This window comes from Heteronotia binoei, chromosome 5 (assembly GCF_032191835.1).
Source record: "Heteronotia binoei isolate CCM8104 ecotype False Entrance Well chromosome 5, APGP_CSIRO_Hbin_v1, whole genome shotgun sequence".
NCBI lineage: Eukaryota > Metazoa > Chordata > Lepidosauria > Squamata > Gekkonidae > Heteronotia > Heteronotia binoei.
In genome coordinates, this window is record NC_083227.1 from 108,947,991 (window position 1) to 108,960,721 (window position 12,731).

The following is a 12,731-nucleotide window of genomic DNA, read 5'->3' on the forward strand; positions in this document are numbered from 1 at the left end:
TATAGTAGTGGTTAAGTGTGCGGACTCTTATCTGGGAGAAACAGGTTTGATTCCCCACTCCTCCACTTGCACCTGCTGGAATGGCCTTGGGTCAACCATAGCTCTGGCAGAGGTTGTCCTTGAAAGGGCAGCTGCTGTGAGAGCCCTCTCAGCCCCACTCACCTCACAGGGTGTCTGTTGTGGAGGAGGAAGATAAAGGAGATTGTGAGCCGCTCTGAGATTCGGAGTGGAGGGCGGGATATAAATCCAATATCATATAATTATTATTATTATTAAACTATAGATTTAAAGATTGCCTGTTATCATAAGGTCTAGAAAGCAACATACTGGAGGAATAAAATTTATTTTTTTATTATAGTTTCACTTTATACCAATAGCCTGTATGCCCATTCAGCTTGAAGGTAGTTTTGCAAAGTCCTTTGCTTCAGCACCTAGACCTTAGCAGAATATTGTAAGTTAACTTTCTGAGATGTCTGCACACCTCAGGAAACACAAAGAGGATTGCCACTTATGTGAAAACATTACAGTAGCAGTAACAGATGTGAACAGCGGACTCTGCAATATGGTAAGAGAGACAGGCTAGGAGGAAGGATTCCAGAAGGTGAACCATTTTAGTCTTTTACAGCAAAAATAAAGGTCTGTTGGCAGTTTAAAAACCAACAACATTTTATTCCAGCATAAACTGTTGTGGATGTAGTAAATGGATCCTCACTATGCAGTCATTTTATGTAGGAGGTACGAAAGCAAAACAAATAACTGGATGGAGGTTTGTTTGTATTTTCCTGCATAACATGATTGCACAGTGGGAATCCATTCATTGCATCTGGAAAAATGGGTTGTAGTCCACAAAAGTTTATTCTGGAATAAAAAATTTTAACTTTGAAGGCGCCATAAGACTCCTGTTAGGAGACAGGATATATGACTGCAAATAGGAAATATTGTAATATAAGCAGGTAATGGTTGCAATATTCTATCCTAAAGGAAAAGCACTGTGCTGTTTTTTAGAGCTAGTGTTAAGGATGCCTAAAGTAAAGGTAGTCCCCTGTGCAAGCACCAGTCATTTCCGACTCTGGGGTGACGTTGCATCATGATGTTTTCACGGCAGACTTTTTACAGGGTGGTTTGCCATTGCCTTTCTTAGTCATCTGTCCCTAGGTGATAGCAAATCTCTGCCCAGCTGTGAGCTGCCCAATCTGTAAGGAAGCTTGGATATGAATCCTGAAAGTCCTTGCAAGGGATTGTGTGCATGATGGTAACTGGAGCATTTAGACAAACAGCCATGTTCTAATAATGAACTGGATAGGCTGAATGAGAGGAGATGCCCTTCTAATAAACTGGTTTTCTTAATTTCTTTACAAAAAAACACTAGGGGAGCATTCAAAAGCCTGTTACAGAGCCAATTAAACAGAAGACAGATCCTAGCCTGCAGTTTCTTAGGCTTGGTGTTCTTTCATAACAGAGTGGAAAATAAAGCAAAGGGGGAATGACACAGAACAAACAAGTCCAAGCCAACAGTGGAAGCAGCCCAGACTGGGCATTTGTGCCACTCAATTGTGGAAAAATACCTGGTTGTTTGGAGCCATCCTTCCTTGTTTTCCTGTATAATTCAGACAGCTTCTCTGCTCACAAATAAGATGACTTTGGGTAATTTTAGCACACCAACCAGCTCTCTGCTACACAACTCCAGTCTGTGTTTAGTTTTGGCCTTCACAAAATTTAAAACACAAAGTTAAATCCCTTAAAGCCTGCTTGTCTAAGGCACTTAACCCAGAATAACAGCATTGGTGTGCTGGGGCAAAGTCCCTGATGTTTTTTAGTCTCATGGGCACTTTTGGATGGACATGAATCCTGAGGATGGGAATGGGTACCACCACAAAATGGTCACCACAGGGGGCAATCACAAAATGGCCACCATGGAGTGCTGGGGTGAATCACAAAATGTTTGGAATCTGCAAGCCACACATTTTTCTATGACATAATGTTTCTGAATGGGTGGTCTCTGCAAACACAAGGATGATGCCTCCTTAGTTCTTCTGAAGTACTTCTTGCTCTACAGAGATGGGGAAAATCAGGACTGTGCTTTGGGAAGGAGAAGGCTTTGCTGAAGAAACCTACTGGTGGGCACCATCGTTCCCACAAGTGCCATGGTTGGGATTACTGTGCTAGGGTAAGCAGTGATGTTTTAAATACATGGTATGCCAAGATCCCCCAGGGTTAAAAACGCAGCTTGGAAACTACTGTGGAACTGTGTGATGAGTGCATCAATTAGTTAATGGGGGAAGATAAACTGAGGAGCAAATCTTAGTCTCTTCTTCCTTTCCTTTCTTCTCCGTAGGACATGTATTCATAAGCAAAGCTGGAAAGGCCCCAAAAGATATACTGGATTATTACATCCACCATGATCCTGAAAAGAGCAACCTGGGTTTCCATCATCTTCTGCCTTGGGGCCTCACAGCACTTGAAAGGACATAGCTGGGACCAGGCAACAGCTGGCCCCATTTTCCAAAATGAGCCATTTGTTGTGGTATGGAACTTGCCTACAGCAAGATGTGAAGAATGTTTTGGGATTGTTCTACCTCTTGGAGATTATGGTATTGTTGAGAATAAAGGCAATGAATTCCGTGGTCAAAATATGACTATATTTTACAAAAACAAGTTTGGACTCTATCCCTACATCACATCTGAGGGTGAATGGCATAATGGTGGAATACCTCAGAAAGCAGACTTGAAGGAACACCTAGAGAGGGCTTCAAAAGAAATTGCAGAACTTTTGCACCCTAATTTCCAAGGCCTGGCTGTGGTTGACTGGGAGGAGTGGCGGCCTCTCTGGAGACAGAACTGGGGGCCCAAGACTGTGTACAAGGAGGCCTCTGAACAATGGGTGCAGCAAAGATTCCCAGATCTGCCTGCTAAGAAACTATCTTACTTGGCAGAGAAAGAGTTTGAACAGGCTGCTAAAGTGTTCATGGATAGAACGCTAACTATGGGGAAGGAGCTGAGGCCACAGGGGCTCTGGGGCTTCTACCGATTCCCTGAGTGCTTCAATCACAATTGGGAGAAAGAAAAGGACTACTCTGGCCATTGTCACCCCAAGGCGGTTCAGCAGAACAATCGACTCCACTGGCTCTGGGAAGTTTCCTCAGCCCTCTTTCCCAGCATCTATCTCCCCCCAAAGCTCCCATTATCTAAACACCAGCGCTATGTTCACTACCGCCTAAGAGAGGCTTTCCGAGTGGCACAGTCTGGCTCAAAGCCACCCATACCTGTGATCGCATATTCCAGAGTCTCCTACAGACACTCCCCAAGGTACCTTGCCAAGGTAAGAACTTAGAGATGTTGAGAGTGCACAGAGCAAGTGGAGATTCTTCCATGTAGGTGAATACAAGCTAAAGCTATTATCTGGATGGAGTGGAAAAATAGCAACTGTGTAACAAAACAATAAAGATATTCAGAATTTTTCAAAGTCTTTGTTTTTCCTTATAATGATACCAAACACAGCACAGACAAAAATATTTCAAAAAAGGAGTAGGTCCTACTACAGAGTAGTCATATTCCAAAATCAAGAAATGTTCATATCAGACATATAGTCAGTCCTTCATAGGCAGGAGCTTGTGCCTAATGAGAATTGTATGAAGTGGTCTTAGTTGACGTCAATTGGTTTTTATCACAGATAACAGATTGGCTTTATGAAAAATGTGGTCCATTAGTCCAGTGATTCCCAACCTTTTTGGCACCAGGGACCAGTTTTGTGGACAACAGTTTTTCCATGGACCAGGAAGGGGGGTGGTGGTTGGATGATACAATTGTGCACTTTATTTCAATTATTACATTGTAATATAGAATGAAATAATTATACAATTCACAGCCCAGTTGCTAACAGGCCACAGACCGGTACTGGTCCATGGCCTAGGGGTTGGGGACCACTGCATTAGTCGACCAGCACGTAAGGAGAAGGAATCTTGAGAGCCAAAATTTTTAAGGAAGTTGGATTCCAGGCAGAGAAATTTACAAGGAAGAAAGAAAGAATGACCTAGTGTCTCTTATGAACATGAAGGACTGACTATATACCCTATATGAATATTTCTTGATTTTGGAATATAACTACTCTGTAGTGGGACTTACTCCTTTTAAAAAATGTTTTTGTCTGTACTGTGGTATCATTATAAAGAAAAACAAAAACTTTGAAAAATTCTGAATATCTTTATTTTGTTAAACAGTAGCTGGTCTTGAGGACAAAAGGAGATTGAGGAAGAATCGCACTGCTACAGCACCAACCCTAAATCTGACTTTTCCCTGCAGCCACTGTGGCCGGACCTGCCTGTCCCGCATTGGTCTTGTCAGCCACCAGCGAGCCTGCAGCAGACGTGGACTATTGCACCCTTCTTAAGTCTTCGTTCGCGAAGCCAAGCCGAGCCTTGCTGTTTTTTCACTCAGTGACATATTGTGTTGCCACCTTGTTTGTTGCATTATCTGGATGGAAGCTTGCTTCTTTGGTAAGCTTACCCTCCACTGATAGAATAGCATTTTTTTATCCTGCCTTTTCTCAAAAGTAGTTCAGGATGACATACATAGGTGCCCCTCACAGTTTATTCTCTCAGATAGTTAAGTTAAAAGAAAAACAATGGCTAAAAGGGATGTTGCACTCAGGTTTTTCCAGGTCAGATCCAACACTTTGTTCACTTCATTGTATTTGGAAGTATACTGTGATAACATGGAACAACATCATTATGTGAATCTGTGCACAGAAGGTCTAGGTTTCTGCTGTAACAAGCCAATACTTCATATGCAGTGCAATCTTAAATAGAATTACAGACTTCAAGTCTGTTGAAGTCAGTGGGCTTTGAAGGGTGTTACTCTGCTTAGGATGGCACTGTGATTTCTCAAAAATGACGCAATGGAGTTTAGGGCCAAACAACATGTTATGTTTTACACAAGGTCCCAATGGTCACTTGGCAGCCATTTTGCAGCTGTGAGTCCCTGGTGGTAGCTCCATTATCTGGGGCTGGCAAAGTCCTCCATGTACTTACCTGTAGCTCCTGTGGCAGGCTGGGTGGCCACTGCAACATCAGGAGCAGAGGACTCATGCCCACCACCAGTACCAAGACTAGGAATGCCAGCCTCCCAGTAGGACCTGGGGATCCCCTGGAATTGCAGCTTATCTTCAGACTACAGAGATCAGTTTCTCTGGAGAAAATGGATGCTTTGGAGGGTGGACTGGCACTGTACCCCACTGAAGACCCTGTCCTCCCCAGACTTCATCCCCAAATTTCCAGGATTTTGCCTACCTGGGTCTGGCAACCCTACCCCCCATCCCCCACTGGTAGACAGAGGAGACCTGACAACCCCAACCAGTACCAAGCCAGGCAGCAACATTGGTGGAGCAGGAAAAGCCCTCCTCACATGCACATGGCCTGACAGAACAGCCCTGGAGGGCCACTACAGCAGTTAAAGTGGCCAGGGAAGGCAGGAGGAGTGAGCCAAGGCAAAATCATCTGCCAAGAACAGCCGGGGGGGAAGCAGGGAGGAGGCCTCGCCAGCACACCCGTGGAGAGCAGGCCAGATTGAAGCAGCCCTCCACAGACCAAGGTGGTGGAACTGGCCAGGGGCAGGAGCAATAGGAGGGGCCTGGAAAGAGGCTGAGGTAGGGGATGGTGACTTCTGGGCAGCAGTGCCAGGCCAGCCAGCAGGAGGTTGTTTTGAAGCCTGAAGCCAGGCAAGTCCAGTAAAGGAGGAGGGTTGCCAAGAGTAGGGTTGCCAGTCCCCAGGTGGGAGTGGGGGATCCCCCAGTTTGGAGGCCCTTCCCCCATTCAGGGTAATCAGAAAGTGGAGGACGGGGAATGTCTGCTAGTCACCATTATTCCCTATGGAGACCGATTTCCATGGGGTATAATGGAGAATTATACTGGGGCTCGGGGGGGGGGCTGTTTTTTGAGGTGGAGGCACCCAATTTGCAGTGTAGCATCCAACGCTCTCTCCCAAACACCCTCCCAAGTTTCAAAAGGATTGGACCAGGGGTTCCAATTTTATGAGCCCCCAAAGAAGGTGCCTCTATCCATTATTTCAAGCGGGGGGAAGGCATTTAAAAGGTGTGCGGTCCCTTTAAATGTGATGCCCAGAGATCCCTTTGGAGTTCTGTTATGCTTGTCACACCCTTTGCAGTTATGCTTGTCTCCTGGCTCTACTCCCAAAGCCCCCAGATATTTCTTGAATTGGACTTCGCAACCCTAACGAAGGGTGGCCTATTGGGAAACTGGGAATGAGCCAGGCCCCACTCCTAATTGGAGGGCATTCTGATAGAGCCCCTGGGTTACTATGTTTCCAGGCAGGCCTTTATTAAGCACAACCTCAAGACTGGGGAGGACAGGCTGGACTGAGGGTTGGGGAGAGAGAGAGAGCTAAGGGTGTTGTTGTAAGCCCCTTCCTCCCCTTTCATCCTGAGAAGTGTGAGGTGTGCTAAAGAAAGAAGGGTGCTGGAGGACATGCCCATCTTGGACTATGAACTGCAGAAGGTGAAGACTAACATCCATGTAAAAGTGCTACGGGGACCTACTTTCCACCCCTTGGTGGCACCTGCTTTCCACCCCTTGTGCTGTTTTCTGGTCTGGAGCTGAAATGGCCTGTGGGCTGTGGGGGCAATTTTTGCCCTGTCAAGAAGGCTGCACATTTAAGCATAAAGGGTATGTGAACCCCCAACAGGCCAAATAATGTCTTGAAAATGGGGAAGGGGGAGCAGGAGCCCCCCTTCTTCCTCTGCTACAGTCTTGATCCAGATCAGTCCTTAAGATTGGCAACTCTGGGTTGGGAAATCCATGGAGACCTGGGGTGGAGCCCGGGGAAGTGGGGTTTGCAGATGGGTGGTATCTAAGTGGGGTATAATGCCATAGGGTCCATCCTCCAAAACCGCCATTTCTTTCTCCAGGAGAATTTATCTCTGGAGTCTGGAGATCAGTTATAATTCTGGGAGATCTCCAGACCCTACCTGGAGCCTGGCAACCCTACCTCTCCAGTATTTTCACATGGTGTTGCCATCAGGATCTCATAGCCGCAATATGGCTGCCACTCCTCATTAGGAACTCATGTAAAATATAACATCTAATTTGGCCCTTAGTCTTCCCCATAGTGTGCTTATGGTCATAAGCTTAAAATCCTCTAAATTCCTCAGCCACAAATTCCTGTTTCTGCTTCAGAATGAAATATTAATGTAGGCAAGTTGGTATAATTGTATTTTCCCAATTCTCAGTTCAAAATCTTGAAGGATATTTTTTAAAAAAATTGTTTAGATGATTTTAAGGCATTAGATGGAAGAAAAGGTAAAGCCATAAAAGAAAAGAGAATTAAGTATAACTTGTGTTCCCTTGTTGGAAGCCCACCCCCCCACCCCCCACTTCAAGCCATTATCACACACTGATGGTGTTTCTATAGCCATTATTTCCAGCCACTGAGAACTTGTTTTCTGATTTAAATGGAAAGCTGATATTTTTAGGGCCAAACTAAACCTGACACTGGGAGATCTGTGACTGGACCTTGCTGGCATTAAAAAAACCCACCTAAAATAAGGAACCTGATTCAGATTGATAATGGAGTGTATGGTGAAGAAGACGTTTAAACCTTCCTCGTGCCATTGTGCTGACTGAAATTGCTTCCCCCATGCTGTTATTAACCCTGGAAATGAAAAAAAAATGACGAAGTAGAATCTGCAGACATTCTGCTTACATCATTAGAGTCAGTGGTAGGTAACTGTATTCTATGATTTTGGTTGTACAAATATCTAGACCAGAATAAGCATCAGATGTTGGAGAGTCACAAGACAAGAACAAATATTACACACATGTCTTTCTTAAAACTCTTAATACTTCCTTTGCACAGAAAGGTAAGATACATATGTATGCATTTTACAACACAACCATGCTAGAAGGAGACTTAAAAAAAAAAACCCAAAAGCTGAGAATAACAGTCCCCATAAAACTAGTTTAGGGAATTATTTTTTGGCACCAGTGGAAGAAGGAAACACAATTGTACCTTATAAATCACTGGCCACCATTTGCATCATTATGCATCTCTCCTTGCCTTGACACCAAGGTTCGTAAAAGCAGTTCCTACAAGAGTTATGAAACCAAGGGGGAACCCTGCACAGCCCTTTTTAATTCCATCCCTCCTTCCAGCATCTCCCTCAGATTTTGCACTTTCTTTCCACACTCCAGGTCTCTGGGCAATCTCCCTGGTGGAGAAGAAGAGCTTGCAAGTCCGCCTATTTTCCCTTCCTTCCCTGCTTTACACACAGTGGAAATAGTCTTCTATCTATGCATCAGCACTCAGAGGCTGACTGAGGTCCCGATGCTGAGCATTCTTTCTTGAGAGTAAGCCTGTGTTAAGTTCCTCCTCGACCTTCAGGAGCTGCACAATATGTGTGAAAAAGCTACATATGGCACCCGAGCCACAGTTTGGCCGCCCCCGGTCTAGACCAAGCACATGCAGTCTAAAGACAAAGTGTGCTGTCAAGTTGGAACTGACCCATAGCAACCTCATGAAGTTCACCCTCATGGGGTTCACAAAGCAACAAGATGAGCAGAGGTGGTTTACTATAATCTTCCTCTACATAACAGCCTCTCCCTTTTCTTGGTAGTCTCCCATCCAGGTACCAATTCTGCTTAATTTCCAAGCTCTGACAACATCAAGCTAGTCTGTGCTATTAGAGCTGCTTCATGCTACATGCAGTCTTTTTGTTTGTTTGTTTGCCAGCAAGTTACAGGTGATTTATGGAGACTCCTGGTGGGGTTTTCAAGTCAAGAGACGTTCAGAGGTAATTTGCCATTGGCTGACTCTCTGTGGCAAGCCTTGTGTTCCTTAGTGGTCTCCCATACAACTATTAATCAGGGCTGACCCTGCTTAGCTTTGGAGATCTGATGAGATCAGGCTAGCCTTGGCAGTCTGGAGGACTACCAACATAAAGAATTCCTATAACTGGCTATAGAAAGGCAACGATGGATCTTTGCTTTTCCATAGCTGGCCATATTCATCATATTTACTTTCTACTCCATATGGTACAGAAGTACTATCCTCCTCAATCCACCTCAGATCCATTTTACACACTGTATGAATGTGAAAGAGAGTACCTCATTTAACTCATTAGTGAAGATCATCAGAGCACTGACAGCTAGTGAGTCTTGCATCAGAGCATTTGGAGAAGGCCAGTCCAACAGGGAAGTAATAATAGGAATTATCGTATGGCAGTGTGTGTAGTATAGCCAGGAGATCCTAAGATTGTCCAGGAGCCAAAAAGTTCTAGCTCTTTTTAGCATTATGCACCACTAGGTGGTGAGCTAGACTTGTTTTTAAGGAAAGAGACATTTCAGAGGTGGCTTGCCATTGCTTGGCTCTGTGTTACTCTCCTGATATTCCTTGCAGGTTGCCCATCCAAATACTAGCCAGGGCCAACCCTGCTTAGCTTCTGAGATCTAACAAGATTGGGCTAATGTGGGGTATCCAGGTCAGGGAGCAGGGTAGTGATGAACAGGGCCAGCTCTAGGGTGTATGGCACCCCAGGCAGACTTGCCGCCTGCTGCCCCCCTCCAGGGCACCTCCTCCTCCCTCCTTTCCCCACCATTTCAATGCTGGGAAGGAGCAGTGGAGTGCCATGCTTCCCGGGGTATTTAAAGGCCCCCCTGCAGATCAGCTGATCAGTGGGTAAAATGGCACCGAAGGCTCGCGGCTCCTATGCTGGCCCTCTGGTGCGATCACTGTAGTGTGAGAGGTCAGCAACAGCAGGAAGGATGAGGAAGCCACTGAAAGAGCAGCCACTGTTGCTGCCTCCCCCCATCCTTCCTGGATCACATGGGAAGGAAGGTGGGAGGATGCAGTGGTGGCAGCTGCTCTTTTGGCAGCTCACTCATCCTTCCTGCTGTTGCTGCCCCCTCAAACCTGCACAATGGAGATTGCACTGGAGGGCCGGCATAGAAGTCACGAGCCTCCAGTGTCATTTTACCTGCCGATCAGCTGATTGGCAGGGGTGGTGGCTTTAAATAGCCCTGGAAGCGGGGCACTCCACTGCCCCTTCCTGGCATTGAAATGGTGGGGAAGGGAGAGAGGAGGAGGTGCTGCGGAGTGCAGCCCTCAAGGCAAATGAGGGATTTGCCTGGGGGGAGGGGTGAATTCTGTGCCCCCGTCCTGTCAGTGCCCTAAGCAAATGCCTAATTTGCCTAGTGGGTGGGCTGGCCCTTGTGATGGAGAACAAACAAGTCTAGCAGATTTTTGAAGCATTATAAAGCCCTGCAAAACATGCTTTGTCAGAGGGCATAGTGAGACAGGAGAATGGAATATGCAACAATGGGCATATCACAGTCATCAAAAATCTATTACCTTCAACCAAGCAGGAAGTCAGGTTAATGTACTGTTAATATTGCCCAAATGGTAACATGTTTTGAATGCATAGTTTTCCAATCCTGAATATGTTGTTTCTTTTCTCATTCAGACTGACCTGGTATACACCATTGGAGAGAGTGCAGCACTTGGAACTGCTGGGGTTGCACTTTGGGGTGACCTCTCCTATTCCCATTCACCTGTGAGTATCCCTAAGAGATTTCTTATGTTCCCTAAGACATAATCTCAGGCTGAAAACAGGTCCACCTTTTGTCACAACGTTAGTGGTCCCGGTTGCTATTTGGAAGCGTTTTAGTGTGATGGCAGAATACTCCACTGCTCCAAAATGTTCTTTATGTTAGGAGGGGTGCTTCGGGAATAAGGTCCACACAAAGCTTGTTTCTTTAGAAAAGAAATGAATGATGCTGATTGTTAAAAGAAATCCCATACTGTGAAAGGTAAGGCATTATAGGTGCTCTAGCTATCTGCCTAAGCTAGGATGGAGAGGGATTCAGACAGTACACATTGCTGTCAAGGAGATCAGACATACAGAGAGTGCACAAAAACAGGAAGAGAAGGAAGCAGCTAGAAGTTCTTTAGACTAGCATTGTAAATAAAGAGTCAGCAGTAAAACAGACGAGAAGGGATGCAGAGGAATTGATCTGTTCACCATATTTGCTCTTGAATACATATCCTTTTGAATACATATGCTTCGTGAGACATGCTGCAAAGGCCTTCACTTCCAGCGCTTAGTCCCTAAATAACAATTGAGTTTGCTGGTCCTATAGGTTGCTTCTGTATAACAACCATTTCAAGAACCAGTTGTTGGCTTAAGTCCACATGGCAAGGATTCTTGGTTTTGCATTCACAGCTGCTGTGAATGCAGAGGCATTTACATTGGCAACAAAACTTTCACACAGGTGGTTTCTGTGCACTTTCTTTCATGAGCTGCCATTTCCCCTGCATTTCTCCCCAACTGTACCACCAGAGGGCATTTGTAAAAATTTCAGTAAACGGTACAAGACTATAGTTTTATGGCACTTTGGCAATTAATGTTTTTTGTTTAAGCCCACAAGGGGGGGTGGGTTGGTGCAATGACAAACCCTCCCCTGTAAACTAGGGCTCAGGCAGTGTACAACAACCTCCTGCCTATATTAATTAATGATTATTGTATGACATTGTGTGTAATATAGCCTGGAGATCCTAAGATGGTCTGTGTATCCTGCTAGTTTCCAGTGTTCAGCTAGCAGTACAATAATCAACAGTACAATAATGTGTTTGGAGTGAGCCTTTCCTCCAAAGTTTGTAGCAAACCAGCTTTGGGAAAGACTGTACTGTAGGAAGGGAAAGGACAACTGGAGCATGATTAGAGTTTGGTGCTGTGTGGATGGTTCTCCCCCTCAAAACACACACACACTTCAGTTTAGATGTTGAAGTAGAGAAAAGCCTCCTTGGGGAAGCAGCCATTCCCAGTCAGTTGGTTCAGCCACTAAATATTACAACCTGTAATTCTGGCTTTCTGTCCTCTAGGAGAGCTGCAAGAGCCTTCGCCATTACATTGTGACCACACTAGGGCCATATGTAGTCAATGTGACCATAGCTGCTCGGACATGCAGCCACCAGTTGTGCCATGGGAATGGACGTTGTGTGAGGCAGAACCCTGATGACCTGGGAGCTTTCCTTCACCTCAGTCCACATCATTGGGAAGGGGAACCCACTGTGACAGACTTTCTGGATCAAGAAGTTTCAGCATGGGAGCATTTCCAGTGTCACTGCTATCCTGAATGGACTGGTACCTGGTGTGAGAGGCCACAGTGGATAGATGCCATCAATGGAGTGGAGTTCAACCTAGCCTCACAATATCATGATATCTGTGATACAGCTCATGACAACCGTGTTGATGTGAAGTCAGATGTCTGTCCTCCCTCCATTTATAATGAAAAGGCAGAGTTCAGATAACTATCTATGCAAGTCTAGCTGTCTCCAGAGAGCACAAGTTTGTGGGCCTGCTAACCAAGTGACAGGTCTGCTAAGGGACATTCTGTTTTGGACAAACTGCAGAATAACCGCCTCCCTCACACACGTACTTTTTCTCTATTGTATTTACACTGACAGTTCAAGTAAGCAGAAGCCAGATAGTATTCTAAAAATAATGGCTTACTGTTTTACAGTTGCATGGAGCTTTTGGTGCTAATAATAATTAATAATTATTGAATGGCATTTTGTGTAATATAGCCAGGAGATCCTGAGATTGTTTGGCAGCCAGAAGTTCTAGCTCTTTTAGCATTAGCCATTACTAGACTTCTTTTTTGGGCTGAGAGAGCTCTGAAAGAGCTGTGACTGACCCAAGGTTACCCAGCTGGATTCATGTGGAG

The 12,731-nt window shown here is 45.2% G+C and overlaps 1 protein-coding gene across 1 annotated transcript in view; it reads left to right on the forward strand.

The window, feature by feature from the left end:
• HYAL3 (hyaluronidase 3) overlaps window positions 1–12,337 on the forward strand; it is a 31,646-nt gene extending 19,309 nt beyond the window's left edge. Inside the window, exons 2-4 of the mRNA XM_060240037.1 lie at window positions 2,336–3,319; window positions 10,469–10,558; window positions 11,887–12,337. Coding sequence (XP_060096020.1) covers window positions 2,399–3,319; window positions 10,469–10,558; window positions 11,887–12,315 — 1,440 coding nt within the window. The 5' untranslated portion in view covers window positions 2,336–2,398 and the 3' untranslated portion in view covers window positions 12,316–12,337. The remainder of the gene's footprint in view (window positions 1–2,335; window positions 3,320–10,468; window positions 10,559–11,886) is intronic.
• The last annotated feature ends 394 nt before the right edge of the window (window positions 12,338–12,731 follow it).